The 17,248-nt window shown below is 40.2% G+C and overlaps 1 protein-coding gene across 9 annotated transcripts in view; it reads right to left on the reverse strand.

The window, feature by feature from the left end:
* scn4a (sodium channel, voltage gated, type IV alpha subunit) overlaps positions 1 to 17,248 on the reverse strand; it is a 102,047-nt gene that overhangs the window by 36,040 nt on the left and 48,759 nt on the right. For all 9 annotated transcript variants that reach the window (XR_004220652.1, XR_004220653.1, XM_018089322.2 and 6 more), the window contains 9 exons: positions 10,649 to 10,964; positions 8,652 to 8,770; positions 6,506 to 6,595; positions 5,841 to 5,969; positions 4,537 to 4,628; positions 2,134 to 2,430; positions 1,935 to 1,998; positions 1,191 to 1,332; positions 31 to 243 (listed from right to left, as the gene is read on the reverse strand). Coding sequence is in view for 7 of the 9 variants with exons in the window: in XM_018089322.2 (XP_017944811.2) it covers positions 31 to 243; positions 1,191 to 1,332; positions 1,935 to 1,998; positions 2,134 to 2,430; positions 4,537 to 4,628; positions 5,841 to 5,969; positions 6,506 to 6,595; positions 8,652 to 8,770; positions 10,649 to 10,906 (1,404 nt within the window). In the remaining 2 variants the exon portion in view is untranslated. The remainder of the gene's footprint in view (positions 1 to 30; positions 244 to 1,190; positions 1,333 to 1,934; positions 1,999 to 2,133; positions 2,431 to 4,536; positions 4,629 to 5,840; positions 5,970 to 6,505; positions 6,596 to 8,651; positions 8,771 to 10,648; positions 10,965 to 17,248) is intronic.

The raw sequence follows: 17,248 nt of genomic DNA on the forward strand, positions 1-17,248 counted from the left end.
CTGGCTATGACTCAAGAACACGGTACTGACCCTTCTTGCTTGCTCTTCTTGATGTTTCTTTAGCTGCAACAAAAGCTCCTGGAACTCTTTCTCCTTTTCTATTTCTTCTTGCAGAGTGGCTTCATTCTGTTCTGCATATGCCATGGCCACCACAGCAAGGATCAAGTTGATCAGATAGAAAGACCCCAGAAAAATTACCACCACAAAGAAGACCATGTAGGTTTTACCAGCTGCTCGTAGTGTCTGCATTATAAGAGAGATGAAATAAGCTCTTAGGTGCAAAGTGCCTGTATATTGCCCACACATCCCCCTGCCTCCCCCCATTAACACCTGTCACTTATGCTTTCTATGAACATAGTACGCCAGTGATCCCCAACCAGTAGCTCATGAGCAACATGTTGCTCCCCAACCTCTTGGATGTTGCTCTCAGTGCCCCCAAACCAGGGAGTTATTTTTGAATTCCTGACTTGGGGGCAAGTTTTGGTTGAATAAAAACAAGATTTACTACCAAATAAAGCCTCCTGTAAGCTGATAGTGTGCATAGAGGCTCCTAATAGCCAATCACAGCCCTTATTTGGCTCCTCCATGAACTTTTTTGTTGCTCTCCAAGTCTTTTTACATTTGACTGTGGCTCACAAGTAAGAAAGGTTGGGGACGCCTGTAGTACACAGTGTTGACCACTGTGTGTAAGCAGCAATGGCCTGCCAGCAATTCATACAAAAAGGGATGCACATGGGGATACAAGGGTGCCCCCATCCCCTGGAGTCCCCCTACCTTGTCAGTTATTTAAAGAAGGGGTATCAGGGGACAAAAGTTGAACCATAGCCCTTGCACTTAATGCCTTGATAGGAAGACATTTTTCAATGTTTTATGTATTCAGAGTAGTGGTTGTTAAATAATTTTACATCAAGCTTCACTTGGAGGTCCAATTTTTAGGTGGGGCAACATTTGTTTCACAATGCCACAGATATAGGAAAAACATTTGCTGCATTGGTCATTTAGCCATAGTTTCAAAAATATCTAGGACAGGGAATAATTTTATACTCCAAACCTCACCCCTAAGCTTAGTTTTCTGGTGTAGAGCAGTTAGGCATGATGTCCAGATGGCCCAAATGGCCACTTTATCTCTGCACCAAACCATCCCCCATAGTTTGGGGACTACTGATCTAATCTCCCTGAAGGGATCTTACCAACTGGAAAAGATTCTCCCAGAAGTCCTGTGTCATTAATCGGAAAAGGGAAAGGAAAGCCCAGTTGAATGAGTCGTAGCTGGTGTACCCATAATTCGGATTTCTCCCAGTTTTCATACATGTGTAACTTTCTGGACATTTCCTGTTGACAAAAATAAAATGAGTCTTGTAGCACATTTTTAAGGCTGATTGCCTTTCTAAAGCTGGTCATACACGCACCAATAATATCGTACAAAACCTCGTTTCGTACGATATTTGGTGCGTGTATGGCAAGTCGGCGAGTCGACCGGTATTGCAGGAGGCTGCTGATATCAGTCGACTCACCGATCGGCCAGGTCAAAAGATTTTGATCGGGCGCCATAGAAGGCGCCTGAGCAAAATCTGCCGTCAGGGCTGAATCGGCAGAAGGAGGTAGAAATCCTATTGTTTCTACCTCCTTATCTGCTGTTTCAGCCCTGAAGGTTAGTGGCCGGTCTGACGATCTTTCGTGAGACCGATGGTCACATGAAAGATCGCAGATCGCCACGTGTGTAGCCACCTTAAGTTTTTGTCCCACTATCAACATCATGTCATTTAATACCTAACTCTATATATACCATAAGAAAACAGGGAGGACAAAACTTAAATATATACACAAAGTGCCACAAAGACATAGGAGAAAAAGGTTCCTGCCCTGTTAGAGCTCATATCAGATAATGGTACCCTTAACATACAAAAGTAAGGGAGACATTACTGTCCACTTACCCGGCATCACTGCTGTTCCCACACAGAAGTGCATCATTTGCTCCATCCAGGAAGTAAAAATTTGCTTTTATAATTTGTGAATAAAATACATAAAGTTAATAACAAAATAAATGAATACATCAATTACATATGACTGACGTTTACTTATGTAGTTCTATCTCATAGTTTACTCAAGTTAATATCTGCTTTTCTGTCGTACCTTCATCGTTGAGATAGGCACCCCAGTCAATGGTGTCGTTGTCGAACACATTTGTGCTGTTGCTGAGAGTGGAGTTGATCATTGTATCATTATATAGTGTGGAGTTTAAGGTACTGTTGTCATAAAGCATGAAATAGTCATCAGGGGGTGGCCATCGGACACATTTGTGCCTCAGATTTCCCATAAAGAGCTGAAGGCCAATGAGGGCAAAGACAGCAAGGCAGAAGAGGGTGAGGATCATCACATCTGCGAGCTTCTTCACTGATTGGATCAAGGCACCAACGATAGTCTTCAGGCCTAGAAAACAAATAACGCTAATGTTGTGTATATCTTTAATGCTCACTTATAAAATGGCCAAATAGTCTCTATATCTCTTGCTTTCTGAGAGAAATTCCATATTCATTCTTACTTTTGGCTGCAATTCCCTTTGCTAACCAGTAGGCAGGGAACCTGTTCTACTCTAAATGTTGTCACTCTTGGCACTTGGACTAGTGGACAAATGTTCTGTAATCAGAACCCAGACAGTTGATTGACTGCCCCATACCCAGCAGGAGTTAAGACATCAACTCGCGTAAATCCAGGAAGTGGAGAAGACATAAAATATACTACAGACAGCTTTATATAACATAGTGTCTGTGGTGTTCTAAGCTTGATAATTAAGATAAAGATACCTAAAAACAAACTATTACTTAACTATTAATTATTAATTTACCTTCAAATGTATCTCCTTGATAAAGACATAAACACAGTGATTTATACCTGCGCCCTCTGCCAGTGGGGAAGGGGCACACTGTTTGGTTAGGAAGTGGTGGTTTGATAAGCAGCTGGCACAGGGCATATAAATGTCACCTCTTAAGGGTTTATACAATGGTGGCAGCGGCTGAAATTGCTTTCTTCAAAAGATGGAGGAAAGTGGGTCAAACTGGGTATGTTTGCCCTGCAACACAATCTTGTTGAGAGTTCATTAACAATAAAATTGATATGTCTTGTGCTAACTGCATTCCAGAAACCTGTTGAGCTTGAAAACACCTGAACACCTACAGAGCAATGTGCATTGGGCAAAATCAAACCAAATCAAATTATTAACAACTAAATCTATACAAGTAGCTGCTGAACACCTTATAAGCCCTTGGATTCTTAATTTATTTCTATATACAGCAAAAATTATCACCCACTGGCCACTGAGAAAGATGCTCCTTGGAATAGATAAATGTTCCATTGTGGGTTTGCTTTGTGGAAGAGAACCCAAGGCGGGGTCAGACTGGGCCACCAGGGCACCGGGAAAATACCTGGTGGGCTCCAGCGACCCAGACCCAACACTATTGCTGCTTCCTCTGGCCTCCAATGTCCTCCCCTGACGCATTTCACATAATGTTCAGGGGAGGACGTCAGACAGGGGCCCCTATGGGGGGGTTTAGAGGTGTGTGTCGGGGGCCACGGCTGGGTGAGGCACCTTGTGGAGGTGAGGGGCCCCTGGGGCAGCAGCCCCGGTGGGCCCTGCACCCCCCGTCCGACCCTGACCCAAGGCCTTAACAAACATTAGACTTTTTGCACACCTAAATGTCAAAAATGCATTAAAAGTCAAGAAGATTCAACATATTCATATTATGGAGAGGCCAGTATTGTTAAATACTTTTTAAAATAATATTTCCATTATGGCCAATGTGAAGTCTATAGACTTTCATAACATGCCTATGATTGACATTTCCTTTAAACCTTCACTGTGTAATTAACAGATCCTTCAAGCACACGGGGCAAAAAGGTTCAAGGTGGCTCTGGACGATATGGAAAAAAAAACATCTAGTCATTGTAAGTGATACAGTGAAAATACATCCAAAAGGTGTGAATCAGTTACAGTGTAAAATGAGCAACATAATAAGACGATTGGCCTGAACTCACAGTATGTATATAAACAGGGCTATTGTCATTAAAAAGTTTAATGTACAGGTATGGGACCTGTTATCCAAGATGCTCGGGACCTGGTGGTTTCCGGATAAGGGGTCTTTCCTTAATTTGGATCTCCTATCTTAAGTCTACTAAAAAAATTATTTAAACAGTAATTAAACCCAATAGGAATGTTTTGGCTCTAATAATGATTAATTATATCTTAGTTGGGATCAAGTACAAGGTACTGTTTTATTATTACAGAGAAAAAGGAAACCATTTCAAAATGAGAATTATTTGATTACAATGGAGTCTTCTGGATAATGGGTTTCCGGATAAGGGGTCCAATACCTGTGCCTTCACATATCAATACACACATTCGGAAAAGGACAAAAATACACTGTTAGCCCACACTAAGTTAGTTAATCCTGGTAAGTTGGTATAAAATACTATCAGTATCCACTGTAACCGTTATAAGGATAACAGCATGGAGATGCCAACAAAGATGCAGATACAAACCTGGAATAACTGTAATTGTTTTAAGAGCACGGAGTACACGGAATGTCCTAAGGGCAGACACATTCCCCAAATCTACAAACTCTGTGGTGTAACTAAGGAGAGAAAAAGAGACAACAGAAACCAAATTTGGTAGACAGGGTCATGCCTATAGGTGTCATGATATAGCCTACATGCAAGCTGGGGTCCCTAGGAACATGCAGGTTTGCCATAGAGAGAAATATATTCTATATATGGAACAATGTACCATGTAACAATGTAACAATGTACGTTATTTTACCATATAAAGATATTAGATGTCACCAAAGAAATCCGTGACCATATAAAGGCACGAGGCAGTTGGGTAAATTTTTTCGTAATAAACAAGTTTTAGTGCGTCACGTGACACAATGTATATAATTAAGCACTGATTGTAACTGGTTATACAGTATATGGCGCTTGAATATTATTAGGGATGAACTTAGCCCAGTTTATCGGGTTTGGCCGAACACCTGAATCCATGTTAAGGGATTTGGCCGAATACCAAACTGAAAAAATTTACACACCATGTTTATGTGGAGACAACCCTTCCAAGCATATGGCCAGGACTGCGGATTCGGCTGAATTCAAACCCTTATGAAAAAGTCCGAATACCGAACCGAATACCGGATTCGGTGTATCCCTAAATATTATATAACTGTGTAACCTCTTTTGTAAGATATAGGGATATTATAAGTCATAGGGAGTTCTATGACCATAGAAAGGCACAAGGCCAAAAGTTGAGTCCTTTTATACAGGTCTTTAAATTGAGCCCATCCCCAAAAAGTTCCCTCTCTCTCTGCACTGCCTTAAGTGATGAATTGATCATTCCTTGGGGTAAAAAGAAATCACATGATCAGTGTACAATTAGCCAGTAAAATTGCATAGCGCACAATAGCAACAGTTTGGAGGACTGTATGGAACAACACTACAATTGGTTGCAGAGAGAGAGATAGAGATTCAAAGGTTAAAGGGGTAAGTGTCTTGGGTGAGTCTTTTATAATGTCATTGAATTGATCTACCTTTGGTAGAGCAGCCTTAGAATAATCTTATTCTGCAAATACATTGGTGGTTAAGTGTCTTATATTGCAAAACCTGCATAACTGCCAAATTACACAAATATGCTGCCAGTAAGACCCAGTGGGTCATTTGTACACCAACATTGACATTTTTTTTTTTATACATTTATTTCCATAAATATCAATAATTATGGATAGCTCTATATCTATCTATGGATATATCTATATAAGCAAGCAGGTTAGTTACCACAATGTCTACCTTCCACTTACGCCATAACAATGACACAGAAATCCAGCCAGTTCCACGGATCCCTGAGGAATGTAAAACTGTCAATACAAAAACCCCGAGCCAGGATTTTTATTAAGGACTCAAAGGTGTAAATTCCAGTAAACGTGTACCTAGAAGTCAGAACCAGAAAACAAAGGAAATGATTAGCTGAGAAGCAACATGGACAGATGATGCTCCTACACAGTCAGAGAAGCAGATAAAGCCAACAAGACACTATGGATTAATAGCAGAGATATGAATTAAGTAACATAAATAATACAAAGTGTGAAATATTGGACTCAAAGCAGTGCAATATGCAGAGTAAGGCAACAAATATAGAGATTGATTGGGCTAGGCAAATCTTACTCCACTCACCAATCAAAAGCAAGCATCAGCAGAGCATAAAATGGCTGTTTCAGCTCTATGTAGCAATATATTCAATGTCACAGCCTGTGTTTGCATTAGATAACTTAATAGGGTTTTTTTGGCTCGATCCTATGAAGCATATACAAATACATGCATTATAGCTGTAACAAAAATATTAAGGACAGACAATGTCAATAAAGCAGGTAACCAAGCTTGGGCCCATAGGCAATAACAAAAGCACTCCTATTCTGTATATATACACAACAGAAACATTTCTGCATTGTGCAGGAAGGTCACTTACTCTACATTCTTGGACCAGGGTGGTGGGTCACTCATGGTCATAAAAACACAATTTGTTAAGATGGTAAACATAATAAATAAGCTAAACAATGTGATAAAGAAGTTAAGGAAAACACAGAAATGCAGTCATTTAAACAGAAAACATGATAAGACCATGAGCTTGCTGTAAATGGCTTGAAAGGTAATGGGACTCTAGTTCAGGTCCCAGTAAGGACTCTAGTTCCAGTCCCAGTAAAGACTCTAGTTCCAGTCGCAGTAAGGACTCTAGTTCCAGTCCCAGTAAGGACTCTAGTTCAGGTCCCAGTAAGGACTCTAGTTCAGGTCCCAGTAAGGACTCTAGTTCAGGTCCCAGGAAGGACTCTAGTTCAGGTCCCAGTAAGGACTCTAGTTCAGGTCCCAGTAAGGACTCTAGTTCAGGTCCAAGTAAGGACTCTAGTTCCGCTCCCAGTAAGGACTCTAGTTCCGGTCCCAGTAAGGACTCTAGTTCAGGTCCCAGTAAGGACTCTAGTTCAGGTCCCAGTAAGGACTCTAGTTCAGGTCCCAGTAAGGACTCTAGTTCAGGTCTCACTAAGGACTCTAGTTCAGGTCCCAGTAAGGACTCTAGTTCAGGTCCCATTAAGGACTCTAGTTCAGGTCCCACTAAGGACTCTAGTTCAGGTCCCAGTAAGGACTCTAGTTCAGGTCCCACTTCCTGCTCATTGTAACGAACCACTTAAAAGAGAAAAGTCAGACTCAACTACTTTTGTAATATACAAGTGTTATTGATTTTTCTGTTTTGTTACTTTATAGAACAGTGGACATTGTGGTTGTTGGCTCTGTTATTATTACTGCATACATGATCATTAAATGAGGATTCTATGTGCTTTTCCTAACACTTAAGGTTTTCTGGCTTCTCCTTCTTATTTGATGTGTGTGATATTCCATACCAAGCCAATTTTTAAACTTTAAAACATCCAAAATATTTCCACAGAAGATAACTCAGCATCAACCCTCTCACTTTGCAACCCCTACCATACTTTATATAAGGGGTCCCCAACCTTTCTTACTCCGGTGCCACAGTCAAATGTAAAAAGACTTGGGGAGCAACACAAGCACCATAAATGTTCATGGAGGAGCCAAATAAGGGCTAAGATTGGCTATTAGGGGCCTCTATGCACCCTATCAGCTTACAGGGGGCTTTATTTGGTAGTAAATCTTGTAAATCTCACAAGCATGAAAGTTCCTTAGGGATGCCAAATAAGGGCTATGATTGGCTATTTGGTAGCCCCATGTGGACTTCTAGCCTGCAAGAGGCTCTGCTTGGAGTAAAACTGTGTCTCTGTGCTTCCAAAACCAGAAATGTAAAAATGGGCACCTACTTTGTGGCCACTGGGAGCAACTTCAAAGGGGGTGGTCAGCAACAAATTGCTCACGAGCCACTTGTTGGTGATCATACACAGTATGGCAAGGATTCCAAAGCTTTTTTACCCGTGAGCAACATTTCAATGAAAAAAAATCTGGGGAGCAAGCACAAGCACAAAAACCTTCCTAGAAGGTGACCAATAAGGACTCAAATTGGATAACTGATAACCCAATGTGGACTGGCAGACTACTAGAGGCTCTGTTTAGCAGTACACATGGTCTATATGCCTCCAAGTCAGAAATACAAAAATGGGCACCAACTTTGAGGCCACTGGGAGCAACATCAAAGGGGTTGGTGAGTAACGAGCCACTGGCTGGGCATCACTGCCGTATGGAATTCATTTTGATGCACAGTGGGGTTCATTTTGATGTTTGAATAAGACAAGCTTAAGCCCATGATTTCTACACTGCAGCCACACTTATCTCCTTGAGCCAAACACAAGCTTAGTCAGCTGCAGAAAATCCCTCTATCCCTGTCCCATGAATGACTCCAATTGGAAAGAAAAAATACAATGTTACAATGTTTTGAATGGATTAGATGGTTGCTCTCTAAGTCCTACCCATCAGAAGCCATGGTCCAATATTTGATGATATGATGATCCAGTGATGAGAGTGAAAAAGTTTGGAACAGAGGGTTAAAGCCTCTCATTTTTAGTGTTAAGGCAGTATTTTATGTGTAGCATGCGGGATCTGGTAATAATACTCTAAACACTCAAAAACAGCAAAATGGCTTAATTAAAGGATATGAATGGATTAAGACTTTAATAGCGCCTCTTCTGATTGGATTAAATGGATCCAGTAGATATAAGGCTTTGGTGGCTGTGAATCGGAATATTGCTTTTCCTTTGTTTAAGACGATAAATGTCTGTTGAGAGATAAAACACAAATGGAGAGAGTACAGAGAGCTGCTAATCCGTTCAGGACATGGAAAGAGATCATTAGAAAAAGGGTGAACTTTGGTAAAGGAATGACGCACACGTAAAAAAACAACACATGCATCAAAAGCCGACGCACGCGTCATAGAAAGCGACGCCCACGTCAAAGGAAGTGACGATTGGCAAATTTTTTCGCTGTGAAAATCATTTCACCCATCCCTAGCTGCTATGCATGCAGAATTATATGTAGCCTAAAGAAAGAGGCAGGGTAGGGCATAGATTAAAATCAGTATTTCTGACTTTTTTAATATTTTTGACTCTCTTTAAATTTTTAAAATGACCTAAAATATCATCTGATTTGCAAAATGTTCTAAAAGTAGATGAAGGAAACCTAGGGGCAGATTTATCAAAACACGAGTTCGAATCCCGAATGGGAAAAAATTCGGATTGGAAAAGAAAATGTCACAAATATCACGAAAATGCTTACGAAAAAAATCGTATTAGTCACGATAATATCATATTGGCGATCCGAAAGTCACTAAATTTTAGTACCGATTGTAAACAGCGGCAGAGCCTTTCCGAATTTTTGCACGCAAGCGTTTGAAAAAGTCGCACGGGGCGGTCAAAAAATCGTGCGGGCGTGAAAAAATCAGCGAGCGTTCGTATTTTGATAAATCTCCCCCCTAGTGAATCAATTGAAACAAAAATTATTATATTTGCCCATGTTTGTATTGAAAAAAAAAGATAAATAAAATAACTGCGGGTGGCAAAAGGAAGTGAGTTGTGCTCTCAGTATTTGGTGTGACCCCCTTGTGCAGCAAAACCTGCAAATAAATATTTATGGTAACTGTTGATCAGTCCTGCATATCGACTTGTAGGAATTTTAGCCCATTCCTCAATACAGAACAGTTTCAGCTCTTGGATGCTGGTGGTTTCATCACATTAACACATGCAGCAAAACAGGCCCAAACAAGAACACTCCCACCACCATGTTTTACAGATGTTTTTCTTTCTCCAAATTTAACGCTCCTAATTTAAGCCAAAAAGTTCTATGTTTTTTTCATCCCTCGAGAAAACATTCTTCCAGTATTCTTTTGGTTTGTCCACATGAGCTTTAGCAAACAGTAGTCAATCAGTAATATTTTGGGGGGGCTTTCTCCTTGCTACCCTGCCATACACACATTGCTGTTTAGTGTTCTTCTGATGGTGGGCTCATGAACATCAACATTCACCAATGTGAGACAGGCCTTCAGTTGATTAGAAGTTGCCCTGGGTTCCTTTGTAACCCCTCAAACTATTAGACGCCTTGCAGTTGGAGTTATCTTTGATGGCCGACCACATCTGGGTAGAGTAACAAAGCTCTTGAATTCCTCCATTTGTACATAATCTCTCTGACTGTTGATTGGTGGAGTCCAAATTCTTTAGAGATAGTCTTGTAACCATTTCTGTCTTTATGGGCATCAATAATTCTTTTTCGAAGGTCCCCAGACACCTCCTTCATTCAAGCCATGATACACACCCAAAAAATGTGTTGTCTTCGTGACCAGGCTTTGCTGGATTCCATCTTTAAATAAAACAGGGTCTCTCACTCCTGATCACCTGATCTCAACACCTGATAATCCCATTGACTGAAAACAACAGGCTTCGATTTCACCTTCAAATTAAAAGATAATCCTACGGATTCACTTACTTTTGCCACACGCAGATATGTTATTGGATTATTTTTTTTCATATATATATGGTATTATATTTCTATATCGCTTATAGACCCCACTAAGCTATATTTATATTTTTACTTTCTGTTTCATCCACCTAGACTCCTAGTCAATATGGAGAAGCTGAAACATCTACATTTCTATAAAAGTTACCTTTTGGTTGCTGTAAAAAGAATCTAGTTCCTCTATGGGAATCCCAATAAGTTCGGGTGGGGGATCCCCATATATAAGAGGCAAGTTCTTTCCTGCCTCCAGTCCATTTTTGGGTGTCGGTACTTTCTCATCGAGCACCTCAATCTGTTTGGCTTTCCGAGCGATGTCCTCCTCAATGCGCTTCTCTATCGCAGCCAAGGACTCTCTGGTAAATGGACGCAAACTATCAGGACCGGGAGGGTGCACCTTGCCAGCCATATTCTCATTATGTATCTAGGGGAGGTACAAACTGGCAAATCAGCCGTCAACACAAATCCTGAAAAAAAAGAAAATAATTATGTGTAGTGAATGTTTTCACCAAAAGAAGGTATGGAATACAGTATTAAAGAGAGAAAGAGCTCTGATCTAGCACTCGGCAGCAATAATTCTATATATCTGTCATGTTTAATATCATGCTGTATTTAAGGAGAATATAGACATGGTTTGGAAATCTGTGTAAGAACAGGGAAGGTGAAATAAAAGACATATGGATGAAAGGGTCTCGATAAACAACCTGTGGTGTATGAAGGGCTCTAACAAACCAGCAGTGCAAAAGTTTACACCAAGACCTAGGGACCAGGTGACACAAACATACAATATTTCACAAGAAAAAGAAAAAAATCAATGCAGGAGAAGAGGGACATGGGTGTATACAGAGAGTCGGTGTCAACTAGTTAGATCAGTTATAACATTTGCAGTAGACCCTTAAGTCTCTAGTTATGCCTCTACACACTTACTTAATCCCAGCTGGACATCTAGACCAGGGCTGTCCAACTGGAGGCACGTGGGCCAGATGTGGCCCGCCAAAGGATTTTTATGCCCCTTAGCATTGTCAGAGGCTCTATATATTTCACTGTATGACATGTAATCCAGCCCTCCAACATGCTGTATAAGAATTAATTGGTCCAATGCATGTAATAAATTGGACAGCTCTAGTCTATACTATACAGAAAAAAATATCAGACATACGGGATTTCACTAAAGCTTTCTACCGGGGCAGCTGAAGATTTTGGTAAAGTCCCTTTTCAAATGAAGACATCTCATGTAAGGAAGAGGCTGATTTACAGCTGATTGGTTGCCATAGATTACTGGACTGGTAAAGGTTCATCTATTGTCAAATGTTCAGATTTTTGGTTCAGATTTTCAGATTTACTAGCATAGTTGTATGGTATTATAAAGAAAGCCTTTCATTACTGTTCATACCCAAAATGATGGAACTTCCCACAGTAGTGTCTCCCAAGCTGATAAATCTTGAAAAATTCATACATGGAGACGCCAAAATTCAGAATTTTTGCAGATTTGGGCGAATACTGAATTATACTCAAAAGATAATAAACCAAATTAGAACCCCGATTTGCGTATTTAAATTGTACAGATATGGGACCTGTTATCCAGAATGCTTGGGACCTGGGGTTTTCCGGATAATGGGTCTTTCTGTAATTTGGATCTCCATAACTTAAGTCTGCCAAAAATCATTTCAATATTGAATAAACGCAATAGGCTTATTCTGCCTCCAATAAGGAGTATATCTTAGTTGGGATCAAGTACAGGTACTGTTTTATTATTACAGAGAAAAGGGAATCATTTAACCATGAAATAAACCCAATAGGGCTGTTCTGCCCCCAATAAGGGGTAATTATATCTTAGTTGGGATCAAGTACAGGTACTGTTTTATTATTACAGAGAAAAGGGTTCTATATATTTCACTGTATGACATGTAATCCAGCCCTCCAACATGCTGTATAAGAATTAATTGGTCCAATGCATGTAATAAATTGGACAGCTCTAGTCTATACTATACAGAAAAAAATATCAGACATACGGGATTTCACTAAAGCTTTCTACCGGGGCAGCTGAAGATTTTGGTAAAGTCCCTTTTCAAATGAAGACATCTCATGTAAGGAAGAGGCTGATTTACAGCTGATTGGTTGCCATAGATTACTGGACTGGTAAAGGTTCATCTATTGTCAAATGTTCAGATTTTTGGTTCAGATTTTCAGATTTACTAGCATAGTTGTATGGTATCTAGTGATGAGCGAATCTGTTCCATTTCGCTTCGCTGAAAAATTAGTGGATCTTTCAAAAGATCCGCAAAATGGCGAAAAATTCACGAAACGGTGAAAATGCCGTGCGGCAAAAAAAAATTGTCGCCCACAACTATTCTTTTGTCGTCCGCGGCTATTATTTTGTCGCCCGCAGCTATTATTTAGTCGCTTGGCTATTCTTTTGTCGCCTGCGGCTATTATTTCGTTGCTCGGCTATTCTTTTAACGCCCGCTACTATTCTTTTTTGGCGCCGGTGACAATTTTTGGACGTGCAGCGAATTTTTCCACGGCAAATTTTTTCATCCGTTTCGCGAAACAATCCGCCAATGGAGAAACGCGGAAATTCGCCACGAATCCATGCCTGGCGAAACATTTCCCCATCGCTAATGGTATCTCTTTCTACATCTAATGAGAAAACCTAGAGAGTTGTCCATTCTGGGGTGTCCAGTTGCCAAGCCCACAAAAATGCCATTCCACTCCCCCTTCAGATTGCTAGTAAGGGGATCATAAAATAATAGGAGGTCTGTTGGGGGTGATAAGTAATGCTTTTTCCAACCAGCCTGAGATATAATAACATCTACAACAGTTAAAACCTGAGAATATGAGACAGTGACACATTGATAGAGGGCAGATGAAATAATGAAAATAATTATAAACAAACGTATTATTTTAGACATTTTAGACAAATACTAATGAAAATAAAAAAGTGTAGTGGTACTTCAAAGAAACATGAAACAAAAAAATATTATGTTTAAGCACATAAGGGCACATGTGTGTTAGCAAGTGCAGTGAGTAAAGTGCTATTTCAAAAAATTCTCAGTAGGGCTCAGTCAGGCAATGCTCTTGATGCAATTGCTTGTGCCTAGCCTATTGGGCCTATTGTCACTAATTGGGCACAGTTGTTTTCTGTCCGGCATAACTGGTGTTCAGGGTGTGAGTGACGTGTGCACCCTATTCTTTTGGCACCACAGTGGTTATGGGTGTAGGGTGCTGAGAGAACCCTGGGGCTACTGCCTGGGCCAGGGGTGGAGTGCAACTATAGGGGAGTGCAACTATAGGGGAGTGCAACTATAGGGGAGTGCAAGAAGTGCATTTTGACACAAGGATCTTTAATAAAAGTGTTTTTATGCGCAACTGACTGCAGGGAAAGCACAGGAACTGCAACTGCACTTGTGGACATACATGACATACAACAAGTGGTAATAAATGGGCTCATTAATAAATAGCTAAAATGTATTTAGAATCTATTGATTGCACAGGATATATTGTTCATAATTCATCATAACTGAAGCAACTGCTTTGGGCAACAGAATTTGGTTCTTTTCTGCAACTTTTGAAAAAGAACAGCCATGTTTAATTTAACACCATGATCTTCTATGGGCACCTGGAACCAATCCAAATCATTGTCTATGATTTATTAACAGGAAATGCAAACTATTTTATAAAGAAAGCCTTTTATTACTGTTTATACACAAAATGATGGAACTTCCCACAGTAGCTTCTCTCACACTGATAAATCTTGAAAAATACATACATGGGGACGCCAAAATTCAGAATTTTTGCAGATCTGGGCGAATACTGAATTATACTCAAAAAATAATAAACCAAATTAGAACCCCGATTTGCGTATTTAAATTGTACAGATATGGGACCTGTTATCCAGAATGCTTGGGACCTGGGGTTTTCCGGATAATGGGTCTTTCTGTAATTTGGATCTCCATAACTTAAGTCTGCCAAAAATCATTTCAATATTGAATAAACGCAATAGGCTTATTCTGCCTCCAATAAGGAGTATATCTTAGTTGGGATCAAGTACAGGTACTGTTTTATTATTACAGAGAAAAGGGAATCATTTAACCATGAAATAAACCCAATAGGGCTGTTCTGCCCCCAATAAGGGGTAATTATATCTTAGTTGGGATCAAGTACAGGTATTGTTTTATTATTACAGAGAAAAGGGAATCATTTAACCATGAAATAAACCCAATAGGGCTGTTCTGCCCCAATAAGGGGTAATTATATCTTAGTTGGGATCAAGTACAGGTACTGTTTTATTATTACACAGAAAAGGGAATCATTTAACCATTAAATAAACCCAATAGGGCTGTTCTGCCTTCAGTAAGGAATTATATCTTAGTTGGGATCAAGTACAGGTACTGTTTTATTATTACAGAGAAAAGGGAATCATTTAACCATTAAATAAACCCAATAGGGCTGTTCTGCCCCCAATAAGGGGTAATTATATCTTAGTTGGGATCAAGTACAGGTACTGTTTTATTATTACACAGAAAAGGGAATCATTTAACCATTAAATAAACCCAATAGGGCTGTTCTGCCCCCAATAAGGGGTACCGTATATACTCGAGTATAAGCCGAGTTTTTCAGCACAAAAAATGTGCTCAAAAAGTAAGTCTCGGCTTATACTCGAGTATACCTTCCCTCCTACCTACCTACCTCCACTTGTGTCCGCCCTGCCGGCGCGCTGTAATGCGCATATGCTAGTTCGCTTGTTTGTGCGCCTGTCAGCCGCACGTACCGTATTACACCGGTTCCTGCACCTTACCTCAGAGCGCAAGTAAGTTCAAATAAACCATACTTTCTGCACATACGCTGTCTGACAGCGAGACAGCGAGGAAATGCCTGCTCAGAATGCAGGCCATGTGTGCATGGCGTCTCGTTCGTAGGATGCACGGGGGTGCTCGCGATGCGCTTAAGCGCCGAATTCGCCACTGCGACGAGTAGTTCTGCGGCCGTGGAAGGTTCGGCGGTGCGGCGGGGGTGCGACAGCATGCATGTAATGTGTTTACCTGCCTGTTACATGGGGAGCGGGGATGCATACGTGCGCTTAAAATCACTAGGCTACACCAACTGTCAACTTTAAGGGCCTGTAAGTCTGGGTAAATGAGACCCAGCCCACTGTACAGCTGCACAGATTTGCAGGATCAAGTTACCAGGTATATTCATATGGATCAGGTTCTATTGCTTCCCTGAGGTAGTACATTGCTCTCTAAGTTGACAGTACAAAAGTTTATCATTTCTGGTTAATGAATTTTGTTAGTTCATCATTGCATGACACAATGGCAAAACAGAGAAAGCTAAATGATACCCTGTAGGGTGTAAGAAACTTTTCCAACATAAATGGAGGTAAAAGTGAGCATACAGTAGGTGTTTGTGTGTGTTGAGGTCTCCTTATCTAAACAAACATTGCCATTAATTGTTAATAGGATCCGAGAAACATTTTCCCATTGTGCCTGTAACATTTATGTCTTATCTTAGTGCAATTATTAAAGCTGGGAATATTTTTGCAGTGAAGAGTAGTCCTGCAGTGCCCGGCATGGTATGTGGCTATACTGTGGGTTATACTGTGGGCTATACTGTGGGTTATACCGGGTGCCTGTAGTTGTGTGTGTGGTGCCGGGTGCCTGTGTGCAAAAATGTAGCAATTAAATTGAGATATTAACCTGTACAACCTTGCATGTGGTTATCTTATGTTGGATGTGCCTCATTTTCCAGCCCATACCTTGTGTTTATTAATATGGTAGTCATGTAAGCACTTGTGAGTGTCCTTTTATTAAATAATTTGATTATTGAAACTTAGCAGTAGCGGCTGCATTTCCCACCCTAGGCTTATACTCGAGTCAATAAGTTTTTCCAGTTTTCTTAGGTAAAATTAGGTACCTCGGCTTATATTCGGATCGGCTTATACTTGAGTATATACGGTAATTATATCTTAGTTGGGATCAAGTACAGGTACTGTTTTATTATTACAGAGAAAAGGGAATCATTTAACCATGAAATAAACCCAATAGGGCTGTTCTGCCCCAATAAGGGGTAATTATATCTTAGTTGGGATCAAGTACAGGTACTGTTTTATTATTACAGAGAAAAGGGAATCATTTAAACATGAAATAAACCCAATAGGGCTGTTCTGCCCCCAATAAGGGGTAATTATATCTTAGTTGGGATCAAGTACAGGTACTGTTTTATTATTACAGAGAAAAGGGAATCATTTAACCATGAAATAAACCCAATAGGGCTGTTCTGCCCCCAATAAGGGGTAATTATATCTTAGTTGGGATCAAGTACAGGTACTGTTTTATTATTACAGAGAAAAGGGAATCATTTAAACATGAAATAAACCCAATAGGGCTGTTCTGCCCCCAATAAGGGGTAATTATATCTTAGTTGGGATCAAGTACAGGTACTGTTTTATTATTACAGAGAAAAGGGAATCATTTAACCATGAAATAAACCCAATAGGGCTGTTCTGCCCCAATAAGGGGTAATTATATCTTAGTTGGGATCAAGTACAGGTACTGTTTTATTATTACAGAGAAAAGGGAATCATTTAACCATTAAATAAACCCAATAGGGCTGTTCTGCCCCCAATAAGGGGTAATTATATCTTAGTTGGGATCAAGTACAGGTACTGTTTTATTATTACAGAGAAAAGGGAATCATTTAACCATTAAATAAACCCAATAGGGCTGTTCTGCCCCCAATAAGGGGTAATTAT

The sequence above is a fragment of the Xenopus tropicalis genome, chromosome 10 (assembly GCF_000004195.4).
Source record: "Xenopus tropicalis strain Nigerian chromosome 10, UCB_Xtro_10.0, whole genome shotgun sequence".
Taxonomy (NCBI): Eukaryota; Metazoa; Chordata; class Amphibia; order Anura; family Pipidae; genus Xenopus; species Xenopus tropicalis.